At 40.0% G+C, this 27,746-nt stretch overlaps 1 protein-coding gene and 1 non-coding gene across 2 annotated transcripts in view; both read right to left on the reverse strand.

Annotated features, from left to right (window-relative positions):
• The window catches only part of COL6A6 (collagen type VI alpha 6 chain), a 130,049-nt gene that overhangs the window by 23,289 nt on the left and 79,014 nt on the right, over positions 1 to 27,746 (reverse strand). The window contains exons 23-32 of the mRNA XM_047768382.1: positions 26,391 to 26,453; positions 23,554 to 23,616; positions 22,495 to 22,545; positions 20,176 to 20,211; positions 18,413 to 18,475; positions 12,502 to 12,564; positions 11,464 to 11,499; positions 11,305 to 11,341; positions 9,247 to 9,258; positions 5,018 to 5,511 (exon numbers count right to left, since the gene is read on the reverse strand). Coding sequence (XP_047624338.1) covers positions 5,018 to 5,511; positions 9,247 to 9,258; positions 11,305 to 11,341; positions 11,464 to 11,499; positions 12,502 to 12,564; positions 18,413 to 18,475; positions 20,176 to 20,211; positions 22,495 to 22,545; positions 23,554 to 23,616; positions 26,391 to 26,453 — 918 coding nt within the window. The remainder of the gene's footprint in view (positions 1 to 5,017; positions 5,512 to 9,246; positions 9,259 to 11,304; positions 11,342 to 11,463; positions 11,500 to 12,501; positions 12,565 to 18,412; positions 18,476 to 20,175; positions 20,212 to 22,494; positions 22,546 to 23,553; positions 23,617 to 26,390; positions 26,454 to 27,746) is intronic.
• On the reverse strand, positions 1,096 to 1,199 carry LOC125113920 (U6 spliceosomal RNA). Its single transcript, XR_007131633.1, has one exon. It is a non-coding gene; the product is annotated as a U6 spliceosomal RNA (small nuclear RNA).

Here is a 27,746-nt window from a genome sequence, read left to right on the forward strand (position 1 = left end):
ACTCAGTGTCTTCATGAAAACATGCCCAGCTCACTGGTTCTCTGTGCACATGAATTCCCATTGGTTCCAGTGACCTGTAAGCACAGAGTCTTGGCTCTTGACTGATCCAACAGCAGACACAATTAGTCTGAATTATTAATGGATTTTTTTTTTAATGCCAGGCAATGTCTCCAGTGAACTGTGTCATTGCTTCATCTGGATTGTGATGACAGCTCAGGAGACCAAAATCAGAGAGCATGGATCAGGCCATCTGTAAGCGCAAAGGAGTTTCTTACTGCCAACCATCAGGGTCCAGAAAAAAAAAAATCAGAGAATGCTTGAGTTAGAAGAAATTTTAGAGACCACATAACTTGATCCCATCATTTTACAAATGAGAAACACGAGCCTGGAGAGGGGTGGAATATGGATACCTGTAGTTTAAACTTTGCTTTTCCCAAATAAGACCTACCTTCCACTTCCTGCATGTGCAACCTTGATGGCTGAGTGATCTCTTCATGTCACCCAGAGACTGCTGCCTGTGTTCACTAGTTTGTGTTCTATGTGTCTACAATGTGGCAACTTCCATTCTTCTGGCACTGGTACTAGCTGATAACTTGGGCTTCACATTTATTTATTTATTTTTTAAATGTTTTAAAGTGATTTTTATTTTTTCCATTACAACTGGTTTACAGTGTTCTGTCAATTTTCTACTGTACAGCAAAGTGACCCAGTCACATTTACATATATACATTCTTTTTCTCATATTATCCTCCGTCATAAGTGACTAGATATAGTCCCCAGTGCTATACAGCAGGATCTCATTGCTTATCCATTTCAAAGGCCATAGTTTGCATCTATTAACCCCAGACTCTCAGTCCATCCCACTCCCCCCTGCCCCCACCTGGCAACTGTAAGTCTGTTCTCCAAGTCCATGAGTTTATTTTCTGTAGAAAGGTTTATTTGTGCCATATATTAGATTCCAGATATAAGTGATATCATATGGTATTTTTCTTTCTCTTTCTGACTTACTTCACTTAGTATGAGGATCTCTAGTTCCATCCATGTTGCTACAAATGGCATTATCTTGTTCTTTTTTGTGGGTGAGTAGTATTCCATAAAAATATGGAATGCTTCATGAATTTGCATGTCATCCTTGCACAGGGGCCATGCTAACCTCTGTATTTTTCCAATTTTAGTATATGTGCTGCCAAAGGGAGCACAGGCTTCACTTTTAATCACCTATCAACATGTTGGTGTCAACCTAAAGCCATACCTTCTACTCATTGACTCTAGAGTGTTTTTTTTTTTTTTTAAATGAAGAGAGTCCACAGGGGGTCTGTGCTCTGCAACCCCCACCCTCAAGTAATCTCCTCAGCCATAAAGTTTGGCAGATGTGGATTTTGAGATCACTCATGGGATCACCAATGGGTACAGAAAAAATTCTCCAGGATATATGTGGGTTGGAGATTTAAAATGAAAGGGTTGTATGGTTCACTTTTCTTATTGCTCATATTCCTATGGTATCAAAGAATACACCAGCTTGGAAGATCCACTGATGGGTGATAGCAAATGGTTCTGGCTGTTACTTTGTTCTTTCCTTTCTAAACATCATGGGGCTCCATAAATTGGTTCATTTCAGAAACAATACCATCAATACTCTGTGTAATCTTCTTTATTTAAACAGTTCTCTATTGACAAAGGAAATCTTTTTAAGAATAAAAAGGTTGGGTGCTCAAAGTGCTAAAGTTTCCCCTGACACTCTCTCCTCCCCAATTTCAGCTCTGCCATTAAAATAATCTATAATGTCAACTATTACACCTAATGTTTCTCTCACCTGCACTGCTAAATAACAAAGTAAAGGAAAAAAAATAAGGCTAGCTAAAAAGGATGTATTTTTATAAGTACATTAGAAAGGGAAATATACCCTACATTAGATTTTTTTTTTTTGGTCTTTTTGCCATATCTTGGGCCGCTCCCATGGCATATGGAGGTTCCCAGGCTAGGGGTCTAATCAGAGCTGTAGCCACCAGCCTACTCCAGAGCCACAGCAACGTGGGATCCGAGCCGCGTCTGTGACCTACACCACAGCTCACAGCAATGCCGGATCATTAACCCACTGAGCAAGGGCAGGGATCTAACCCGCAACTTCATGGTTCCTAGTCAGATTCGTTAACCGCTGAGCCATGACGGGAACTCCTACATTAGAATTTTTAATGTGCAGCAAGCAAAATTTCACTAGAATAAAGAGATAATTGCCACATAAATTAAAAAAGACCTGAGATTAAGGTTTTTCCAATCAAAAATGGCTTTCAGACCATCATGAAAAACTTCCAAGATGGTGACCATGATCTTTTTGCTCAGAAACATAGGAAAATGAGCCCATGTTGTCAGAGTAGCTGTTTCTGAGACCTGCCACATGTGTTTACACAGGTCCAAAATTTCATCTGGAGTCTCCTGAATTCTTAGATGAATTAAGATGTAGAAAAGTTGTAATGGTTATGAAGCAAATGAGGGTTTTGTAATACGGCCTCTAAATAAAAATTCATTGTGCCATTACAATTTTGAGTTTTGTTCTTAAAATAACAAATGACAGTTTAAGTGTAGGTTATATTTACCTACACTTGAAGAGAATGGACAAAAGAAAGAAAGTGTTGGGAAATGGAAGAGCAGTAACAATCTCTCTTCTGAAATGTCAGGTACTGGGTTCCCACCAACTTGTCCTTAGCCCTTCTAGACAACCCTGCATAGCCCTGCCCTCTAAGGTTTTCTACTTTACTCTTATGTCCCCAGAGCCCAGGGTGGCACTTGGTATATCTGAGCTGCTTATCCAACATTTGTTGGCTGAATGAACTTTGGGACCAATTCTGACTTCTGTCTGCATCCAACTTCTTCAGCCCCAGGGATGCTGGGGGCCAATACTGCTCTGATTTATGAGAGTCACTGTCAAGAATTTGAAACTTTATTGGTGCTTTTTTGACAAAAACTCCTTCAAGAAAGGAGCAAAGAGTCTAATTGATTTGGGTAGTATCTCTAAGTGGGACTGTTAACACTCCAAAGTTTAAAAGAAAAACCTAACAAAATACGTGTTCTTAAGTTATACGCTATGCACATATTTTTGAGTGGGTGGGTGGAATTGCATCTCTTTCAATTTCTATCATAAGCTCCATCAATTATTTGTATCAGGATATTAAGTTATTTCCTGTTTTGTGAATAAATAAAGCCAAAGAACAATGCAGGCTCCCAATAAACTGAGGGAATCAGGAGGATCCTGCGTGTAACCAAATCACTGACAGAATTTTTGAGCTGCTCTTCTCACAGCAACTTCATTTGCATAGCCTGGCCCCAGTCTTCTAATTTATGCGCATTTTTTTTTTCCTGAGCCGCATACATCAGCCTATTCATTTGCATAATTCTGCCTTAGTTCAATGATACTAATAGCCATTTTGGCTCCTTTACAATCTAGACTTTACCATTGTTAAAGGGATTTTAGTTCAGCATCAAGCAACTGATAACAATAATAATCAAGGCAAAAGCTCCCATGATTGAGTGGTTACTAAGACCTAGGCACTGGTACACAAAGTTACATCATTTCATCTTTAAGCCAGTTCTGGACAGACGGCACTGCTTTCCATATTTTATGGAGGTGTACTATATTTCAATCTGGTCTGCTTATTTTAACACTTTTACAGAAAATTAGGGAGCTGGAAAGGGCCTTATAAAACCAGTCAATCCTAGCCTCCAATCTTCAGGAAAGATAGAAGTCACCCTTACCAGGTGAGTGTCCACCCCTACAAAAGGCCTTCAGAGAAAGATACTGTCTTGACCACCTCCATCTAGCCATTCGGCCCATGACAATGTAAATCAATCTTGCCTTGAGAAAGTTCTTACTTAAATCTAATCTGGAATTTGCCACTGCTATGACTCCTAGTTTCTCTAATAAGGGATTTGCTATCTTGGAGTTGACTGGCTAGTTTTCTCCAGTAATGATCTTCCACACACTGGAAGACAGTGACTCAGTTGCTTCTTTCTTCCCTCTCTCTACATGAAATAATTTTTCAACTGCTTGTCCTTTTGGTTAAGGCTGTATCTTCCAACATCCTTTGTGGCTGCTTGAGGCCCCTCCTCATGGTTTCCCCACAAATGGAGAACAAAGCACAAAACAAAACAAACATCCATGTTCACTGATGACGAGGACACTCTGCTGGGTCTAGCAAGGTGTTTTGTAAGAAAGCCCTGCCACTGAGGCTGTACTGATAGGGTGTTTTAGAGGTTGCTGTGATCAGAGTTCTCTTGGGGCACAGCAGGTTAAGGGTCTGGTGTTGTCATTGTAGTGGTTTGCGCCACTGCTATGGCACAGGTTCCATCTTGGCCCAGGAACTTCCACATGCCTTGGGCATGGCCAAAAAAAAAAAAAAGTTGCTGTGATCCCAGGTGGTTTATTTAGAAATGATACATAGTTGTAAATCAACTATATTTCAATAAACCTTTAAAAAATGAAGAAAAAAAACCCCAAAAAAGAAATGCTGCACAGTAAGATTTTAATCCTCAACCTAAGAAGCTATAACTGGAATCGTTTTTCCTTTGCAAAAATTGAAGTTACATAATTGGTGAAGTTATAAAATCAGTCTATTGGTTTCCATTGTGCAGCAGTGACCACCACCCTGGCCACATCAGTGACATCCATGAATAGTTATTGGCCATTTTGATTTAGTATCTTTACACTCAGAGGCAACTCAGAGCGTTCTTTGGAGAAGCACTAGACTAGCAGGCCTGGATTCAGCCCTTATGTTGCCACTTGTCAGCTGTGTGAACCCGGGCATCTGAGTCAACTAAGCGTCCTATTTTGGACAGTGGGAATAACAATGATCCCCACCTCATACCTACTTCTTTTGGGAACTAAGCAGGATGATGCCTATAAAGGGCTTGGCAGGTTCCTGGTACTTAGTAATAAAACTTACTAAGAAAGCTCTGCCCTTTCTTGTAAATGCCTCCGAATACAAAATAAAGACAAGTTAACAGGGCAGGCTGATCTTCTTACCGCAAATGAGCGCCGGACAGAGGGCACGTTGGTGAAGGCGATCACCACCGGGATGATGTCCAGAGCGCTGAACTCCAAGGCGGCTGAGGTGATGGTTTGCGCGTCATTGGACTGGCCGCTGCTGAAGAACGTGGCGATTCTCCTGGTGTGAGCCCCTGGGAGCATCCGCTTGAAGACGTTCCTGGAGACAAACCTCATGGCCTTGCCGATGTCCCTGGCAGCCAAGGACCGCTCGTAAGGGAGGGCCTCGATCTCCCTGAGGAGTCGGTCCTTCTTGTAGGCATCGGAGAAGCGGATGAGGAGCCTGGCGTGGGAGTCATAGGAGAGCACAGCCACGCGCGCACCCGCAGGGCAGTGGTTCTCCCGGACCCGGAGGCCACTCAGCAGGGATGACATCATCTCCTTCATCCGTAGGAACTCCGGCTCCGTGACACCCCGGGACTGGTCCAGCATAAACACCAGCTCAGTGGGATGTGCTGGGCACCGCGGTTCTCCTAAAAGGCCAGAACATGAGCACTCGCTTAAAAATGGAAAAAACGATACACACATAGAAGGTGAAGTAATTTGAGACGTTAAATATTAAAATACATAAACACGAAATCATTAAATAGCAATGACTCATAGTAAAACAACAAATATTGAATATTCAAATCTTGAATAATTAAAATTGATATTCTAAAAACTGACTTTGCTCTTTTAAATAAAGCACAAGATGAACTTATTTAGGAAATAGACTTAGAGCCATAGAAAACAAGCTTATGGTTACCAAAGGGGAAAGGGGTTGGGGGAGGAATAAATTAGGAGTTTGGGGTTAGCAGATGCAAACCACTATATATATAAAATAGATAAACAACAAGATCCTACTGTACATCACAGGGAACTATATCCAATATCTTGTAATAAACCATAATGTAAAACGAACATGAAAAATAATATTTATATGTATAACTAAATCACTTTGCTGTACACCAGAAACTACCACAGCATTGTAAATCAACTATACTTTGATACACAAAATAAGGCACAAGAAAAAGTCTATAATTGAATTTGAGTTTTAATAAAAGTTTTAAGCTATTACTAAAATTCCTTCTAAAAAATAGGTCATGGATATGCCCTTTTACCTACGGATCAATGATATCATGTTTCTTGCTGGAACTTTGTTAAATAAACTAACACATACATTTGTTACTTAAGTGAGGAAATGTAACAGGGGTTAAAAAGGGATGGATGTGGGAGTTCCTGTCAGTGGTTGATGAACCAGACTAGTATCCACCGGGATGTGGGTCGGATCCCTGGCTCGCTCAGTGGGTTAAGGAACTGGCGTTGCTGTGAGCTGTGATACAGCTTGCAGACAAGGCTCAGATCCGACATTGCAGTCGCTTTGGCTGTGACTGGTGGCTACAGTTCCAATTTGACCCCTAGCCTGGAACCTCCATATGCTGTGGGAGTGGCCCTAAAAAGACAAAAGACAAAAAACAAAAACACCCCCCTCCCCCCAAAAAATTGGATGGATGTGAAAGCTTTGTTGATAATTTCAGGCAGATTGGGACTTATCTACTCCTTGATTTGCTCATTTTAAAATGACAGTCTTAGCTAGCACTCACTCTGGAGGCCTATGTTGGGGATTAAATGAATTAACACAGGTAAAGCACTTAGGACAACAATGCCTGGCACATAGCATATACTCAATTAATGTTTATCATGACTATTACTATTACAGAACTACTCATTGTGAGAGAGAAGAGCTGAGTTACTTAAAAGAATAAGGAAAGTTTCAACTGATAAATTTTACTTAACAGGAATGAAAGTTTAACCAATAAATATGCCTTATTAGTTAGAGAAACTTCAAATTAGAATTGTTCAACTTGAATGTATTTAGAGTTATTCATTCATCCTGATTCATTCATTCAAATCCCAGTATCCTGCACTTAACACAGTCAGAGATCTTTGTCTAATTATCTATTAAGGTTTGCCTCTCCCGGTACTTTATGAAGTGTGAAGACAGAAATGGTCTCTCTCTTGATCTGTCAGATTATTAGTCCCTGCCATATATCAAAGAGTATGTAAATGTTGAATGAAAAAGGACCAGACAAAGGACAGGCCTTTGCAACAGCTGTAAGAAGAACTGAACTTTCATAATCGGTAAGATGCCTGGTGTTGATATGTTTGTTGGTAAAAGGAAATCTAGGTGACTCTCCTGTTTGCGGGGGCCTCCTATCATTCGGAGGCCAGTAAGTCAGCTCTTCACAGGCAAGCTCGGGACTCATACCCTCCAGGCCGGCCAGGCTGCCCCAGGAGGCAGAGCCCCCTCTCAGCTGGGCCTCATCACCTAGGTTATTATCTCCTTCTTGTTCTGGACTCCAAGACCTTCATAGGTAAAAGGAAGATTAAATATTCAACCCCTATCCAACTGTGCATCTCCATGGAGACAGAACAGAGGTTATTAGCCTCTGAGTCACATTTAGTGGGCTGAGTAGATATTTTAAAAAAAATTGAGGTCAGGTCAGTTTTGCAATTTAAAAAATGAGAAGAAGGATGACCAAACACAACAGTGGTTCTGCCAGCTTTTTGTTTGGGCTTCTGCTTTATATGGGAACAATGAGAGCAGTAACAATGAGGCAGCTTCCACTGTAATTTAGAGATAAAGGAAAAAAATATAGCACTGGCTGAAGATAAGAAAAAATTCAAGTTTTCAGGAAAAAAACACCTAAGGGCTAATTCAGCTTGCTGCCAGGACCCTGAAGCTTCTGAGAAATGCTGGCCTGGATGAGGGTGGCTCCAGGGAGGTCCCTCTCCAAGGGTGGGTCCCCAACATACTTGTTGTTGCTTGGCAGAGAGCAGGTGATGATGAGGAAGGAGGAAGGCAAACGAACCCTTGCCATGTGATGACCACCCAGGAAATGGTGGCCCATCCAGGCCGCTGCCATGTTTGCCTGGAATGGCTCCACACAGCCCCTCCCCCAACACTAGTCCTTTGGCTTTTACGCTCATCCCCCCTACAATCTACTCTTCCACAGCAGCCCAAATAATCTTTAAAAAATTATTCATCAGTTTATGTTCCCGCTTTCAATACTTTCAATAAACTTTTCAATACCCTCCCAGTTCAAGTTGAATAAAATCCATCCTCCTCATTATATAACCTACAAAGCCCAGCGTGATTTGGGAACTGCTTACCTCTCTACTTCTACACGAGCCATCTCCCCCTTCTCACCGTGTCTCAGTCACACTGCGCTTCTGTCAGTTCCTAGAAAATGCCTGGGTGTATCATGGCTTTTGCACTTGCAGGATTACCTGCCTGGTTCTTGCAAAGCTGGCTTCTTTTTATTCTTCATCCAAATTTCAATGTCATTGCCTCAAAGAGAAGCCCTCCTTCCAAAGACACTTCTTCTCCTTCCCTAACGTTATTCTGTGACAGACCATCTCATTCTTTATCTCTTTCATAGCAGCTAAAAGATGCTACAATTCTTTCATTTGTTTATTTATTATCTGGATCCTCCACTAGAATGGAAGCTTTTAGAGTCAGGAATTCTGTCCCTCTTATTCAGCCCTGTGTCCCCAGTGTCTGCGACAGACATTGGCATATAACAGACCTTCAATAAATATTTGTTGAATGAGTGAACAAGCAATCAGGGCATGGATTGATGGGTTTACACAAAAGGTACAAAGGTGTAAAGATATAGAGGGTGATTACGGGTTTATACAGAAGCATCATGGAATAAACATTTTTAATACACCTAGAAACCAGTTCAGAAGGATATCAAGCCATGTCAGTAAGTAACATCAGCCATGTGCTCCATAGATTTTAGCACTCTCTGAACTACACAGGCAGCTTGCTTGCTATCTGATCATCCCTACCTTTTTTCTCTAGACTTTTGCTCTTTGCATCTTAATCCCTAACCAGTAGACTATAGAGACAATACGACAAACAAAGAGAGAAAATGGAGGGAGAAATATTATAAAAAATCGACTGGTACTGTAAATGGTAATGTTAGTCATTCAAATATTAATAATTAAAAATCAAACCCCTTGGCTGACAAAGAGCTGTGAGACTCAGCTTCAACTCGAGTGATTTATTGGAGGCAGGGCTGCTGCTGCCAGGATGAAGCAGCAAAGAGAGTCCAGATAAAATTTATACAATTTGGCAGGCAACACATTGTGCTAACTCATCTTTCCAGATGCACGACATTTTGGAGCTTGATTACAATATGCTGTAAATAAAGATTACTCACCACGTCTTCCAGCTGGGGAAGAAGAACAAAAGAGGCTGGGTTATTATTTGGTAGGAGAGCAGGGTTCTGTACCATGTAAGAAATCATGGCAGACTCAAAAAGCAAGGCAACAAATAGCGTTTGTAGAAATGCAGACAGATCTAGCATCTTGGTAAAATCACAGTTCCTTCCACAGGGGATGGGATGGGAGAAGTGCGAGAGTCATAAATCAGTGGTGTGTAGCTGGCTGTCAGAAGGAAAGGACCTCTGCCTGAGAGAGAACGTTATCTTGCAGAGAGGTGAACTGGATTTGGAAAGTCAAAACCTCTCTTTACAATTTCCCATGTGGATATCTATAGCTATCAATTATATAGCTATATAAACATCAGAGGTGGATTTACTTTGAAGCAAATGAAGCTTAAGCTTCAGGACTGCACTGTCCAATACGAATGCCAATAGCTTTATGTAACTATTTACATTGAAATTAATTAAAATTAAATGAAATAAATTCAGCTTCTTTTGGGCTGAATTCTCAATCTTTCAGTACTCAAAGTCCCATGTGACTAGTGTTTACACATCAGAAGCCGAGGATACATCTTCATTGCAGAAAGTTCTAGACAGTACTGCTCTCTACTTCTCACCCGTGGGGCTCCTTGCAAAGCCTTGAGAAGGGCTCCTAGCCATGTGATCACTTGCTTTTCCAATAGGCACAAATTATAGGTTGTGATTTTCTTTCTTGCTCCAAAGGACACTTTCAAAATAGTTTTGCATCTAATATATATATATATATATTTTTCTTTTTAGGGCCACACCTGTGGCATATGGAGGTTCCCAGGCTAGGGGTCCAACCAGAGCTACAGATGCCAGCCTATGCCACAGACATAGCAATGCCAGATCTGAGCCACATCTGTGATCTACACCACAGCTCATGGCAACTCCAGATCCTTAATCCACTGAGTGAGGCCAGGGATTGAACCCGCAACCTCATGGTTCCTAGTCAGATTCGTTTCTGCTGTGCCATGACCGGAACTCCTGTATTTGTAATTTTGCACTGAACCCATCAAATTTTAAAAAGATCAGGCCTCATCACACTTGAATCTGTGAGTCATCAGGCCTCATCACACTTGAATCTGTGAGTCATCACAGTTCACATAGCTCCCAGGTCAGAATGCCTACTGCTGTGTCAATGCAGCCCCAAAGCAACCAATCTTCAGACCCAAGGCATAGATTTGACTCCCATTACAAATGATTCCATTCTGCTACCAAAAGGCCAATTAGCACTGCATTCAAAGCTTTGAAAAGTCTTTGTTTTTGAGACCAAGGCTCTCTACAGAAACAGACTCGAATTCATCTATTTTTTCTCCCGCCAAATGCCTTGTGGGAATGTTGACACCCTTTTCAGTCCTAGTGTTTATTTGGGAAGTTACTGCTCATTTGCAGATGATTGTTAAAGAGCCTTCTCAACTTGTCTATGGAATTCCTTGGATACTGACATTACTATTCTGAGGAAGAGGTTGCTATAAGGATCTCAAAGCTAATTGAAAAGAGCATTTGCCAAATCAAAACACCATTTTGCCTTTAAAATTTTGACAGAGAGTAAAGAACTATAGGCAGAACAAGTCATTTTACAACCAAGTAAGTCTAGCTAAATCAAGCACACCTTCTCAGAGAGGGAGTAATGATGAACAGAAGTGAGGGCTCCCACCCACCAGGACACCCTCCTTGGCAAGGCTGGCCCTTTCATACCAACTAAATTCAGTCCTTATTGAATCAGTTATTGTCAGGGATTAATCATTTTAAAAAGTTTAATGTGACTCTCCATTGATCGATTTCACCACAGGAGAGTTAGTTCCATTTCCCCCTGATTAAAAGCACCATAGAAATCTTAATGCTTGGAACATGTTTCCATGCTGGCAGCCAGAGAGGGGGCACCAGTCTACGCCACCTCCAAATATATGCAGTGACATCTCTAATTTTAAAAAACTGGCTGGTAAATTGTCTCAACTTTGAGTGCAGAATTCACTGCTTTTCTTCTATGAATGCTGACATCTGGGGGAAGCATTCTAGGTGGGTACTTACGACTGTGATCCTGCACATACTGAATCAGCTCGCATGTCTGCAGTTCAAAAATAAAACAGAAAGAATTAACCAACAGACTGCCAGGTCCTGTGGTTGCAAAGTAAATCAATGTCAAAGTAAAGGGGAGCTCAGGCTCTGCTGGAGTCAGAAGATACGTACGGAGAATGAAGCCAACCCTTTGGCCCCTTTCATGCCCTAGGGAAACAAAAGGAATGTGGTTTCATGACTCTAGACACACACAGCAAAATGTGCATCAACATTATGAAAAAGATAACTTCTTAACATTTTTATTCTAAGTGGGAGGGGAAAAAAATCATGTAGGATACTCATCACCTAATTAACATTATAAGGGGGAGAAACTATAAGAAGCGAGCCTCCAATGGTCACTTTCCTCCAGTCACATCTCTGGATGATAAGGGCTGTCCAGAAGATAAGGATGGAGCTGACAATGTGATGCTGGTAGGGAGAGCCTTGGAGCAGGTCCTTGTCCTAGAAGCAGATGAGGCTGAGCCATCCCCTGCACCTGCCCCTCCTTAGGGCAGAGGTTCCCAGACCCCAAGTGCTTTGCCTTGGCCACTGGGCAACTGCTGATCAGAACCTGAATCTCTTCCATCATCACTTGGATGACAAAGGGACCAGACTCAAACTGAACATATGGAAATGGAATCCCAAATGTCCTCCCCAAATGAGTTTATATATATATCTGGGTTTGGGATTGAATGAAGAAAGTGGAATTGGTTTTAATTTTGTGTGTTCAGTCCCATCTTTGGAACAGGAAGAATCTGGCTGCTCTCAGAGATTCAGGGAAAAATGCGATGGTACCCCACCCAAACTCCTGAAAAAAGCACGTTCCATGTGAATGTGGTATTGATAACTTATTCACTTTTTAATTTCCCCTCCTTTTCTTTTACTCACTGATCACTTATTGAATATAAGGGAAGGGCAAGGATTGGGCAAATGAAGTTCACTGATAATTGAGAAATCTCATTTTAGATGAAATGAGAAATCTCTTTTCATTTCCTCCCTCAGTTGGCACTTTTTTCCTCCTCTCTTTCAGCACATAGAGAAGGAAAAAAAAGTGAAAATTGTTGCCAAATGGCAAACACAGAAAGCACACACATCTGGGCACTGAAGACGCAGGGCACTGATTTTTTACTTAGAAAAGGAGTGGGTATGATTTATGGGTTTTCAGCTTACCTTGCGTCCAGGAGGTCCCAGCTCCCCTGGGGATCCTGGCTCTCCTGGAAGCCCAGCAGACACCTCCAAGCAGAATTTACTTACTTTAAGATTATATTCATACATAGATGTTTGTGTGTTTGTGGGTGTGGGTGTGGGTGTTTTAAATTTCAAAGGCAATATATTTTCATTTTAGAAAATTAAAAGATTTCCAAAAGCACACAGAAAAAAAAGAAAAAACAGCCCAAAAAACCTCAACAACCTCTTATCCTTGTTGACATTTTGGTACCTTTTCTTTTTGTCTTTTATATATTTATCCTTTTGGTATTAATCTTTACAGTTTTAAATATATTTTTTATACTTTTTCCTGTTGCCTTTTAAATTAAATACATATCTCTGGGCTTTTTCATGTTATTAAATACTCTTTTGCAAAAATCACCTTTCGTGGCTGCCAGAGTATTCCATTACATGGATACACCAAAATTTATTTAGTCAGTTCCTTGTTGTTGGCATTTAAATTTACTGTTGTTGTAATAAGCATGCCACTATAAAAGCTATATGTGCAATTCTGATTGTTTCCTTAGGGAAGATCAATAGAACTAGAATTGCTGGATCAAGGGAGAAATTTTCATCTAAATGAATTTTTATCTCAATTTATCTAACATTAGTGGATGACTAGACTGAAAAACAAACACCCAGAAAGACTAAAATTTAAATATAAAAAAGCTTGATACAACTACAACAAAAAAACACTTAGCAACTGGCTGGAAATACCTGCAGCGAAATGGGGAATAACAGCAGTAAATAAAAACAACAGTTGTTGACTACTTACTTTATGTATGTACATTCAACAGTATAATTTATCAGAAAGCTAGAATTTAGTTTAAAAATTAGGACAATACTCATTTGTTCATTCACAATGTCATGAGATTTATAACTTTTATGGGAATAAAAACAAAGTTGTCTAAAATCAACTTAAGGGTAGAGGAGGGATGGATTGGAAGTTTGGGGTTAGCAGATGCAAACTATTTTATCTAGGATGGATAAACAACAAAGTCCTGCTCTATGACACAGGAAACTATATTTGACATCCTGTGATAAAAGCATAATGGAAAAGAATATGCAATAAGAATATATATGTGTATAACTGAATCACTTTGCTGTGTAGCAGAAATTAATACACACTGTAAATCAACTATGCCTCAAAAATAAATTAAAAAAAACAAAATCAACTTATTTTGTAAAAGCGTTTTCTATGGAACAGCAAATAATTATTTATGTCCTTTGGGTCTTCCAATGATATTCACAGCATGCTGGGTTCAGTAAAACAAAAAAACAAAAAGCCAACAACCTTACCGATTGTGTTTTATTTAGAAGCTATAGATTAATTTCCAGAGAAGAAATGGCAAACTGGACATTGGCCTTTATTTTACTCCCTCCCAGTGTCTTACGAAAATTATAGCAAACAGATTTTTTTTTAAGGCAAAAAAATGACAAGCATGGGGAGAATGAGAAAGGAGACAATAGCCATCAAGCTCCAGAGGCTGGAAAGCAGCCAAAGTGTTAAACGACTTAGCAGAGCTGAAAAAGCTGAATCATAGGGCAGCAACAGGAAAAGCCAAGAATCTGTGTGTTTATTCCCAGAAGGTACGTCTTAGCAGTGGAGGTGAAGGAAGAGGGGCTGAATGAGGCAGATTATTTGCAGATCATTTTAGGAATCCCCAAGCCTCCTCTCCATCCTTTATAGTCAGGTGGATGTCCCTTCTTCCTCCTCAAGGGCAGAGGTAAAACCGAAGTGTCTGCAGTAGGAGACCCCAGGCAGAGCTGAGTGACAGAGGTGCCCTCCAAAAAACCAGAGAGATCAAATGAAGGTTTGGAATAGATGTGAGACCCTAGAAAGCTGGCAGCCAGACCTTCACCCCCAGGCAAGAGACTGAAAGAATCTCAGGGGAAATCAACTAGACAATGAGGACCAAAGATGCTGGTATCAGATATTTGCTAAATCACAGCTCATTCTTCATTGAAACTTTCAGTAGATGAGCCCCACCCATGTCCTCAGGGCTGTGAATCTGACTTTTGGTTCTCAATTATTATATATATATATATATATATAATATATTCTTTTCATATTCTTTTCCATCATGGTTTATTACATAATGATATTGAATATAGTTCCCTAGACTATACAGTATGACTTTGTCGTTTACCACTTAATTCTTTTTTCCCCCATTGTTTTTTATGGCTGCACCTGGGGCATATGGAAGTTCCCAAGATAGGGGTTAAATTGGAAGTATAGCTGCTGGTCTACACCACAGCCACAGCAACCAAGCTATATTTACCACCTATGCTGCAGCTTGCAGCAATGCTGGATCCTTAACCCACTGAGCAAGGCCAGGGATCAAACCTTCATCCTCATGGACACTACCTTAGGTTCCTAACTCACTGAGCCACAATAGGAACTCTTATCCCTCATTTTTTTTTTATTTTCCCACTGTACAGCAAGGGGATCAAGTTATCCTTACATGTATACATTACAATTACATTTTTTCCCCACCCTTTGTTCTGTTGCAACATGAGTATCTAGACAAAGTTCTCAATGCTATTCAGCAGGATCTCCTTGTAAATCTATTCTAAGTTGTGTCTGATAAGCCCAATCTCAATTCTTAAATAGCAAGAATTAGCCCATTTCCCAGACGTGAGAAATAGAGACCAAAACAGAAAAAACAAAACGAAGCAAAAAAACCCAAAAAACAAAAAGCAAAACCAACCCACCAAAACACTCTGCAGGGAACAGACTATGTTGGGCAAAGACTTTATTTATTTATTTTTTATAATGATTTTTATTTTTTCCATTATAGCTGATTTATAGTGTTCTGTCAATTTTCTACTGCACAGTGAGGTAACCCAGTCACACATACATGTACACACTTTTTTCTCACATTATCATGCTCCATCACAAGTGACCAGACATAGTTCCTAGTGCTATGCAGCAGAATCCCATTGCTTATCCATTCCAAAAGCAACAGTTTGCATCTATTAACCCCAAATTCCCAGTCCCTCCCATTCCCTCTGCCTCCCTCTTGGCAATCACAAGTCTGTTCTCCATGGGCAAAGACTTTAAAAGTATGAATTTATATACTGAGAGAGATAAGAGATCTGTCAACCATGATAAAAGAACAGGATAGTATAAAAAAGGAATATTCAGAGAACAAAAATGAGTGCTAGAAAATTAAACTATGGAGTTCCTGTTGTGGCTCAGTGGAAATGAATCTGACTAGTATCCATGAGGATTCAGATTCAATCCCTGGTCTTGCTCAGTGGTTTGGGGATCTGGTATTGCTATGAGCTGCGATGTAGGCCAGTAGCTGTAGCTGAGAACTTCCATATGCCGCAACTGTGGTCCTAAAAAAAGCAAGAAGAAGGAAATTAAACTATGAGAGAAACATTGTAAGATAAAGTCAAAGAAAGTTCCCAGAAAGTAGAGCAAAAAGATAAACTCTAGAGAAATAGGAGCTAAGTGGCAGAGGGATTTGATTGCCAGTTTTTCCTAACAAACCTTGTGAAATTGTTTGACTCTTTAAACTAGTAGTCCTTAATGGGGATGGAGTGGGGTGGATTTTGTGTCCCTCATGCCTACTCCTACTCCTGTGGGGACATTTGACAATGTCTGGGGACATTTTTGATTGTCATTAATGGGCAGTGGGGGTGTGGCAATGCTGACATCTACTAAAGAGGCCAGGGATGCTGCTGAACATCCTACAATGCAGGACAGTCTCTACAACCAAGAATGATCCAGTCCCAAGTGTCAGTAGGGCTGGGGCTAAGGAACCCTGCTTTGAGGTACCTGCCTGTATAAAGCTGATACAAAGTATATAAACCTGATACAAAGTATAAATACATACAAACAAGAGAGGTTAAAAATCAAATTAAAAAAAAAAAGTGCTTCCTGGAGTTCCTGTTGTAGCAGAGTGGAAACAATATGATCAGTATCCATGAGTGCTTAGAGAGACTGAATGCTTGGCTCAGTGCTTAGCCTCACTCAGTGGGCATTTCTGTGAGCTGTGGTGTAGGTCACAGACTCAGCTCGGATCCCCAGTTGCTGTGGCTGCAGCTCCAGTTTGACTCCTAGCCTGGGAACTTCCATATGCTTCGGGTGCGGCCCTAAAAAAAGCAAAGCCAAAAAAAAAAAAAAAAAGAGATTCCATGTGGGGGCGGGGGTTGGGGAGACAAGGTAAAGATTAGAAAACTTCAACTAGGGACGTAATCATTCCGAGAGAATTAAAGAGATAGTCAAAACTTTATCCCCGAAAATTCTTAATGGAACTTCCCATCTTTCAGAGGGAAAAACCGGGACGTTTTCAGTGTCTAAAAACTTCAAATTCAAAAACACAGAGATGTAGAAAAGCCTCTTGGCAGGTGGAACAAGCAAGTGAAAACCAGTGATAAATTGTCCAATGTCGGAAAAAACATTCAAGTAACCAAAGGCCAAGAGAAAAAGATTATATATTTCCCACTAGTTTCTTCTTCTTCTTCTTCTCCTCCTCCTCCCCCTTCCCCTCCTCCTCTCCTCCTTCTTCTTATTTTTTAATGATTAATGTGCCGTTGGGCAGGGAGGGAACCCAAGAATCTGCTGACAGTGTTGGCATGCCTCCAGTGTTCAAGGGTAAACTGCTTCATTAACAAGTGAGGGAAAGGATCCAGAGATATTTCAATGCAGATGACATCTGGATTAATTTGAATTTCTTTCCCAATTAGCTTTCTAATTATAATACCACTCTTCATTTTTTTTATAGCAAAATTGTTACGGATAGTCATCCAAAAACGTGCATGAGGAATGGAATTATAGCCGGGAAAGAGAAGAATTATAGCCGGAAAGGAATGACAGCCTGCTTGGGAGAAGCAGGATGGAGGGAAAGAAGTTTATTTCGTACCTCTAAAACCCATATAAATAATCTCTTCACATAAAGTTTGTTACACTTTGTAGGGAAAAAAAAAAACCTGACTGGAGTAAAACTAACTGTGGTGGCAAAGTTGAAAAACTACCTCAAGTATCAGTTTTTATCAGATAGTGTGTTCTTTTCCAACTAATTGACATGGTGTGAAGAAGAGGTTTACCTGAATGGTATTCTTCTGAAGAAAAGAGACAACCTCTCAGGAGATAATGTCATTAAGACTGTGTCTTTTATAAAGTGCTCATCTCATTTTTTCATATGACACATATGAGTCAGCAGAGGCAAATCCATTCTTAATACACAGCAAGCTTGGGATGCTGATGTTTCTGAGAGTACAGGCGACTCACAGTGTCTGTTCTGGTACTTTCCTTTCTTTTCTCTTCCCTTCCTCCCCCCCCCCCTTCCACTCTCCCTCCCTCCCTTCCTTCCTTTATTTCCACAGCATGCAGGGACTTGATGTGGAATCTCAGTTCCCAGATCAGGGATCGAACCCTGCAGCAGCGAAAGCACCAGGGAATAAAGACACATTCAGTTACATGATAAATGGAAGCTTTCTCAAGGAGCTCAAGAGCTAAATGGGGCAAGGGTCACCTCTTTAAAGTAGTTAAAGATGAGATGCCAGTGGCCTTACTTAAATTACATGAAATCTGCTGGGGGATGGGATTAAATTGGCCGTATTTTGTGGTGCAAAAACTGTTCTGGACCACAAGGACTCCTTAAGAAACAACAGCACTGACCTAACCAGTGTTCAGATTGTACCTTGGCAGCCAGAACAGATGAACTTGGTCACTAAGAGCCAATAGTCACTTGCCTTATAAGGATGAGCAAAGTATCCATGTCCCCACCCCTAGTTTCCCTTAGTAAAAAACACATTTTACAAGACTTTGGGACCAGGTGACAACTCAAATGACTGTAAAAGCATGAAAAAGGACTTCCCCAAATAGCCGAGACTATAAGGCTTTGCAGCCTAAGAAGCTTACCGTCTTGCCTGTAGCTCCCTTGGGTCCAGTTTCTCCTGGACTCCCAGGGTCCCCAATCTCACCCTAAATAATTTCAGAAGAATAAAATGAAATGGTTATTAAACTCAAAGAGAGATATTTCAATGTGTTTAAAAATTGATTCCAGGGAACTATATCCAGTCTTCTGGGATAAACCATAACGGAAAATAATGGGAAAAAGGACTGTATATATGTGTATAACTGAGTCACTTTGCTGAACAGCAGAAATTAGCACATAATTGTAAATCAATTATACGTTAATAAAAATAAATTAAAACTTATTCCAGGAGTTCCCGTCATGGAGCAGTGGAAACAAATCCGACTAGGAACCATGAGGTTTCGGGTTTGATCCCTGGCCTCACTCAGTGGGTTGGGGATCTGGTGTTGCCATGAGTTGTGGTGTAGGTCGCAGACGTGGCTCAGATCTGGCGTTGCTGTGGCTGTGACATAGGCAGCATCAGCTCCGATTAGATCCCTGGCCTGGGAACCGCCACATGCCTCGGGTTCGGCTCTAAAAAAAAGGGACAAAAAAAGACCAAAAACAAAAACAAAACAAAACAACAAAAAAACTGCTTCCAACATGAAGACATTTTTTCATGAATGTTTTTAGCTTCTTTGAAGTGTCTCCCCTTAACAACCCCTCATTTTTTTAGTTCTCAACATGGGACACTGCAGTCTCACTGTTTTATTTCTCTGTCTCTGCAGCCACAACATAGCCTCCATGGAGACATGAACAGTGCCCTTTATTTTGTCCCCTGATCTTATCATAGGATCTGAATTTACAGGGCTCAGAGAATGTTTCTGGCAGAAATGAAAGCCTTAAGGTAGAGGACATTATTGATTACTTATTATCTGAAGGTGATTTATAAACACATTGGGAGAGTTGAGCCAAGTGAAATTGGGGAATTTTGATTTTCCTTATATTTTACCTCCCTTCAAGCAAAGAAGAAAATACAGATGATAGAGGGGAAGGAGTGCATATGAGGAGAAAAATAAGGATTTCATCCTTTATTTAAGAATTTAAAAAGTAGAAATATTTTTTGAAAAGCATGCTTCTTTACTCGCTCCTTTATTCATAAAGGAGTCTAACAATACATTAAAAAGATCACACACCATGATTAAGTGGGATTTATTCCAGGGATGCAAGGATTCTTCGATATCTGCAAATCAGTGTAATATACCACATCAAAAAACTGAGGAATAAAAACCATATGGTCATCTCAATAGACTCAAAAAGAGCTTTTGACAAAATTCAACATCCAGGGAGTTCTGCTGTGGCTCAGCGGGTTATGAACCCAACTAGTATCTATGAGGATGTGGGTTCAATCCCTGGCCTTGCTCAGTGAGTTAAGAATCTGGTGTTGCCTTGAGCTATGGTATAGGTTGAAGACACAGCTCGGATCCCGTGTTGCTGTGGCTGTGGTGTAGGCCGGCAGCTGCGGCTCCTATTTGACCCCTAGCCTGGGAATTTCCATATGCCACATGTGTGGCCCTAAAAAGCAAATAAATAAGTAAAAATTCAATATTCATTTTGAAAAACACTCAGGCACAGAGGGAAGCTGTGGGCACAGAGGGAACCTATCTCAACATAATAAAGGCCATAGATGACCTTTATATATGGATCCATAGCTAACATCATACTCTTTTTATTCCTTTCAATTTATACCCTTCTATTGTCCTATGATATATTTTATAAGCCCAGGAGTATTTCTGATGGATCTCTAGTTAGTATGAAGCACACGTACCTTAAGTCCAATTTCTCCAGGGAATCCCTCTTGCCCCTATAATTGACAGAGAAAATTAATATACACACATATCACCAGGATAGGTTTATACTGACTTTAATTTTGCCTGCAGCCTTATTTAGTTTAAGTGCCTCTGAATTAAGGAAGGACCAAAACAATTGAAAATGAAACTGTAGAGCATGATTTGAGAAACTAACTCCAATTTCTAAATTAAACTATTTACTGGTCTCACCAAAATATCGTGACCACCTAAGCTAAGTGGGTAATTGCACACATCTGAGGAATTACAAATAAGCTTGCCTTTGACTGTAGGTATTCATCAGGATAGCTGGTGATCTGGAACTCTGAAACAGTCTTCTTTTTTTTTTTTTTTTTCCCTTTTAGGGCTGCACCTGACCACATAGAAGTCGGGTTCTATCCTCATGGATACTAGTTGGGTTCGTTTCTGCTGAGCCACAGTGGGAACTCCAGAAACAGTCTTCCTAAAATGGATTTCAATGGAGAAATTGGGAAACCTGCCATCTAAATCTGATCGTTTGTTTTCTGGTCCTCTATCTTACTCTGGCCACAGACTATAGTTGAAGAGGTCTGATAATCCTCACTTGATGAAAAAGCATTTATTTCAGTTAAAGTTTATTTTCTGATTAAAAGTAATATCTCTTCAAATTAATTTAAAATACACAGGAATAGAAGTAGAAAAATCACCCAAATCTCACTTCCCAGCAAGTGATACTATAAATATATTGTCCTATTTTCTTCTTAAAATGCATTTCAGCACAATTGGGATAAATGTTTTTTCTTACAATGTTCTGATTTTTTACTTGACATTGTCACATAAGTTCTATAAAATTATATATAAACTTACACATTCTTCTTAAAGAGTGGCTAATATTCCAATTCTATAGGATACCTAAGAGCTCCCTTTTTAAAAATCAAATATTAAAGCTGTTTTCAGTTCCCGTCATGGCTCAGTGGTTAACGAATCCAACTAGGAACCATGAGATTATGGGTTCGATCCCTGGCCTTGCTCAGTGGGTTAACGATCCAGCGTTGCCGTGAACTGTGGTGTAGGTCGCAGATGTGGCTCAGATCTGGCGTTGCTGTGGCTCTGGCGTAGGCTGGCAGCTACAGCTCCGATTGGACCCCTAGCCTGGGAAACTCCATATGCCACAGGTGTGGCCCTAGGGGAAAAAAAAAAAAAAAGACAAAAAAAAAAGCTGTTTTCAATTATTATCTATTATTCTTATTTTTTCGTCTTTTGTCTTTTTAGGGCCGCTCATGCAGCACATGGGGGTTCCCAGGCTAGGGGTCTAATCAGAGCCACAGCAACACCAGATCTGAGCCGGGTCTGAGACCTACACCACAGCTCACGGCAACATTGGATCCTTAACCCGCTGAGCAGGGCCAGGGATCGAACCCACAACCTCATGCTTCCTAGTCAGATTTGTTTCCATTGTGCCACAACGGGAACTCACCAATTATTATCTATGCTAATAAAAATTTCACTGGAAATTCTTTGTTCCTCAGTTTTTGTTTTTTAAGAAGTTTTAGCTTTGGGGGGGTTTGTTTATTCTTCCATGATTCTCTTGCACCATTCTTGTTGGTATTTCACTTGGAATTACACACTGATCCTTATAACATTTTAGACTTTCCAACAGGATCTTGGTATGTCTCTGTTCATTGAAATTTTATATCTCAATAATTTTTGCTATAGTTCTGGAACATTTTTGCAGAAAGGATTTCTTAACTACATTATATTTTTGTGGATATTGTTATTATGTTTTCTAAGTGGTTATTTTTGGTATATAGAAATCACTGCTTTTGGTAAATTTGTCTGTCTTACTTCTTGACACTTAAATATTTAGTGGCAATATACAGTTATAGTTTGATATAAAATTAATTTTGGAGAGGCAGCTTGGCCCAATGCATTTGGAAAGGCCCTGTAAAACTTTTTACTATTGGTTAAAGTAAACACAATCAGTGGAAGACAAATTTTGGAATGCTCCCATGCTTAGAAGCACAGAGCTTCTAAGATTAGACACCTTTTCAGGCTGGAACAAGTCTGGCCCTGCCTGTGCATCTCTGCAAAAACAGAAAAGTCATTTCAAGTTTCGACTGTTGCCTGTAACTTCAACCATCAAATTATTTTTCCTTCCACCATATTCCCCAAAACATATCAGCAAATAAATGACCAAAATCTACCTCTAAAAGTCCAAGACCACCTTATTCACTGTTTTCTTTTTTTTTCGCTTTAATGTTGCCCCCAAAAAGCAACAATAAATAAATGGAAATGTGCAGCTTTCAGCTGATGTGTCTTACCTTTGCTCCTTTATTTCCGATGCCACCATAACCTGGGTTGCCATCATCACCCTGTCAACAAAACAATTATTTACAAACATCCCTGACTATAGACAACTGGCAAAGTAGATAGCCAATTTTGGGATTTGATTAGGAAAAATTAGGCTGCTCCTCTGGGGACCAGTGGCACTAAAGGGAATGCTCAATAACATAGACAATACACTGTTCCTTCACCTCATTTATCTCATCTGGAAAAGGGGAATAAGAATTATAGCTGCTCTTGGTGTTTCGAGGATTAAATGAGAAAATTTCAGGTGTTTGGTAATCTTAATTAAAGGAGGTAGAAGTGTTACTCCTCCTGGATAACATTTGTATTTTAATACCTAAGCTCAAATCCATGTTCAGTTGGCTAGATAAAAGTAAGATCTCCCAAAGGCCTGGGCATTAGCTACTGTCAGAGCTCTGTAGAGGCCTTAGTGAGAAGTCCCAAGCTCTGGGGGAAGGGTAGGCTGAGTTTCCCATGAATGGGTTTAGATGGGAGGAAAGAATGGAAAAATGGTTCCAGTTTTGTCCATTTTCACATTTGGCTTTAAGAGTATCCCAGCCAGGAAATTTGGTACCTGAGAATTTGTCACCTTGGAGAAGCTGGCCAAAAAGAAGAGACGATCTCAATTTCTAGAAAGCTATACAGCTAGGCTGGGATGTTATTTTCCACACTCTCTTCAGAGAACCACCCCTGATATCTACCTTGAACTTTTATCTTTCTTTTTTTTTAAGTCTTGTTATAGCTGCACCTCTGGCACATGGAAGTTCTCAGGCTAGGGGCTGAATTGGAGCTACAGTTGCTGGACTACACCACAGCCACAGCAATACCAGATCCGAGCTGCATCTGTGACCTACACCACTGCTCATGGCAATACCTGATCTTTAACCCACTGAGCAAGGCTAGGGATTGAAATTGAGTCCTCATGGATACTAGTCAGGTTCATTACCACTGAACCACAACGGAACTCCCTTGAACTTTTATCTTGAACTAAAAGATTTCAAGAGCCAGGTAAAAAGTAGGGATAAAACACAAACCGTCAAGCCTCGAGGACCTGGAAGACCAATGGCTCCCTTTTCTCCCAGAAGGCCAGGTTCTCCCTGTCAAACAAAACAATGAAATGTGTCCTTAGTACGTTGTTTTTGTAAAGGGAATTAGAAATGATGGCACTAAGACAAGAATTTTCAATTGCATCCATGTGTGTCACAGTGATAATGGGTTTGTGGCCAGAACTGTGAGTATGTAACAACACAAGGGAAATGGTGAGTGAAGCCCCCTCCATTGATAAATGAAACTCCAGCAAGTCTGATGTACTGTTTAGTGCAAGCTGCCATCTCAGCAGCACAGTGCCATGAGCCACACCCTTGGAAACATCTTACTATGAGTCAAAGAAGTGGCTCTGTACTGTTTGAAAAAATGAACAAAACTTTTTCTCATGATGATCCATACAAATCATCTGGCTGCTGCAGAAACAACAGACTCATGAATCTACTTTTAATCAAAATAACTAAGGTAGCACGACATCCCTGGAAACAATTTTTGACTTGTAGAATGTGTACTGTGGGTTATAAATCAATCTCAGTATTACACTGAGGAAATCCAGCTATTTGGGCAAGTTAACATAAGTTTACAAAAGAAGGTTAACTCCTTTTCTTAAACAAACAAACAAAAAAAACAAACTTTTTTTTTTGGCTGCGCCCACAGCATACTGAAATTCCAGTGCCAGGGATTGAACCCATGCCACAGCAGTGACCTGAGCCACTGGAGAAATAATGCTAGATCCTTAACCCACTGTACCACAAGAGAACTCCAAATAAATAAATAAAAATCTAAACTTTTAAAGTTTAGATTTTAAATTTCCATAAATGTTGTAAAGATGGTACAGAGACTTCCTATATACACATCTAGCCTCTCCCTCTCATTAATATCACATTTATTATAGGTGTAGCAGACTTCTGTCTCAACAAATAAATGAAAACTGACTCATTAACAAAAGCCCATGCTTTATTCAGATTTCCTTAGTTTTTACCTAATCTCCTTTTCCTAGATCCCATCCAGGACCTCCCAACTCATGTATCCTTAGCCTCCTCTAGAATGGGACAGTTTATCAGGTTTTCTGGATTCTGACAACCTTGACAGTTCTCAGAAGTACTGGTCAGGTATTTTGTAGAGTACACCTCAACTGGTGTTTGTCTGATGTTTTTCTCATGATTATGTTAGGTTTTATGAGTTTGGGGAGAAAAGACCACAGAGGTGAAGGGCCCTTCTCATTGCATCATATCAAGAGTATATCCATCCTATCAACATGGCTGTCACTATTGATGGTGATCTTGACTAAGCTGGCTGAGGCAGGGCTGGCCAAGTTCTTCCACCATCTAAATCTTCCCCCCTCTCCTTTCCATAAAGCACTCTTTGGGAGAAAGAATGTGGAGTGTGGGCAGCCTACACTGGAGGAGTGGGAGTGGTTAGCTCATTGCTAAGGACATAGAGACAACACAGTATATATGAGGAGTACAAATGGACAAATGTCCACCAGCATCAACCCCTTGGGGGAAAGAGAATAGGGCTCCATGGAAGGGAAGCAGAAGATGACCTGCCCTGATGCCTTTCTTTCAAGGCAGTGGCCTCCAAAGTGGGCTCTGGGGGCCAGCTGCTTCCCAATACCTGGGCTCCACACGCAAAAGAAAATTTCTGGACCCACGCCATCAGTAGCAGTCTGGTAATGGAGCCCAGGGATATGTTTTTTATAAATAGGCTTCTCAGTGGATTTGAGAACATCTACTTTAAAGTAGGGAGACAAAGGAAGTCATAAAGCTTGTTCAGGGTCAAACATTTCGTTACTGGTTACAGCCAGGTATTGAGCCTAGGACTGATTGCTGAGTTGCCTGCCTCCCTGGGGACTTAAGCTTAAAGCAGTAAGGCGGAGTGTCTGGGCCTTTCTTACTCTTTATGTGTCCCTCAGAGAAGATTATTTTTCTCTTTTTATTTAGTTATTTAATTTACTTATTTTCTTACTTACTGATTTAATGGAATCATTTTTCATCCCCCCCAAACATCCACTCATGGGATTTTTCTCAATCCTATTCTTTCACACTATTTCTTTGATCTAAGTTCCCCATGCCCCCTCTCTGTCTGCCAAACACTTTCTATCTTCTAAGCTCCACTCAAAGTCTGTATACTCTATGCTGCCTCTTGTCCCAGCCCAGAAGTACTTCTCTTATCTAGTACTGTGTTTAAACTTCCATTGCAGTTTCCTATCCCTGACAAGTACTTTATGTCATGGATTAGTATCTTAAAAATGTTCTCAATTCTGTGGGGTTGATTCCATGTCCTATTTATCATTACATAACTCAGGAATTTCTTTCATTAAACAAATATTTAATGGGCACTTACTATGTGTCAGGTACTGTTCTAAGCTCTGGGGATGCATGAGTGAGCAAAACAGACAAAGATCTCTGCTCTCCTGGAGCTGACCTTAGTTCAGCTGAACGCCAGGATAGTGCCTCTGTCCTTAAAGATATTCAGCAAAGGTTAGTATGAATGGAGGAAAGAAATGAAGAATAAAGGAAAAGAAGGAGGGAGGGGGGAAGAAAGGAAGGCTTGCTCCAGAATAGTTCCTGTTCCCTAAGATCCATCAGCTCAGGTTGGGTGTCACCCCCCTCGTGAGATGATGCTGAGCTGGATTCCCTGACCTCATCTGGGCCCCATCCACATCCTTAGATGTTGCTGGCTCTCTAAGAATCAAGCAACGGTACAGGGGCAGTGAGATGATATATTCTTCTTTGTGTTGAAAGGACTCTGGATAATATAAGCAGACATAACTTCCCTCGAGGAGAAGATCTCAGCTTTGGTGGGTATGAAGAATGTGACCTACTTTATTTCCTTGGCTTCCCAAACGGCCTTGAATCCCTGCCTCTCCTGCTGGTCCTGGAAGCCCCTGAAACAAACACACACACAAAAATCAAGGACTGCAAATATAGAACATAAAGCAACTTTCCTTTAAACCTTTTGCGTCTCTTCTAAGAGGAAAATGAACCACAGATGGGAAAAGAGTTATGGTTTTATTGTTTCTCTCTCTGGAAAAAAGCCTCACAGCTGTCAAATAAAGACCAGCAAATAAAAGAAATTTAATAAAATAATTCATGCCAGATGTTGCCTAAATGACTGTATTTCCCTCTGAGTCTTCCCTTCCAAAAAGACTTTAGGTTTTCACTATTTTGCTATTAAGAGCAGATGTTGCTAAAATGTCTAACATTTTAAGAAAGCATTTTATATGACATTTGCCTTGAACTATATTATTCCTGGTTCATTTTGGTAGAAAGAATGCCATGTTGTTGTTTATTTGCACATAATATGATTAGTACAATAGCAAACTCAAGGTTTACTAAGAATAATTAGCACTAATAAGATGTTCAGATGGTACCAGAGAAAATATTCTGACATAATTTTCTCTTTCCTAGCAGTAAGTTAGAAAAGTAAATATAAATAAATTTCCATTTACTAGTAAGAGAAAAAACTAAAATACTTAGAGTAAGTGTAACAAGATTACCTAAAGACCAAAAGACCTACATAAAGAAAGCTTTAAGATTTTATTGAAGGACATAAATACAAAACTTAAACAAATGGATAAACATAACTGTACATCAATACAGAAAATCTATTTGATATAATAGAAGTCTCTCCATTAGTCTAGAACAGCTTTAAAAATCTCAATTTGGAGGCAGTCCAACTGCTTTCCTATGTTACTGATATTTGACATCAGGTTTTTTTCCTTTGGGATATCCAAACATGTAACAACAGAAATATCATGTGGTTAAACTGTTTATAGGTACTTGTAAATAATCCAAACACCAGTGAACCGAAATCATTTTCACAATTTTTTTTTTGCCATGGTTACTATAATTTAAAAAATAAATAAATCAAATGTAATAAGCATGATACATTAGCTTTGTTCAGAAGAAAAAAATTAACCTTAACTTTCTCATCTTTTAAAAAATTAGATATGTAATGAGTTAGACATTAAAAAACTCCTAATAGGAAAGATTGCTGAACAATGTATTGGTTACCAGTGAAGATAGTAATGATTTTTCCACAACCTTCCATTTTCCCTCTTCTTCATCTTTTTTTTTTTTTTGGTAGGTTCTTGTATTTTATTTATTTACATTTTTTAAATAGTTATTTCCTCAATACAATTTTTTTTCCTACTGTACAGCATGGCGAACCAGTTACA

Source organism: Phacochoerus africanus, chromosome 1 (genome assembly GCF_016906955.1).
Source record: "Phacochoerus africanus isolate WHEZ1 chromosome 1, ROS_Pafr_v1, whole genome shotgun sequence".
Taxonomy (NCBI): Eukaryota; Metazoa; Chordata; class Mammalia; order Artiodactyla; family Suidae; genus Phacochoerus; species Phacochoerus africanus.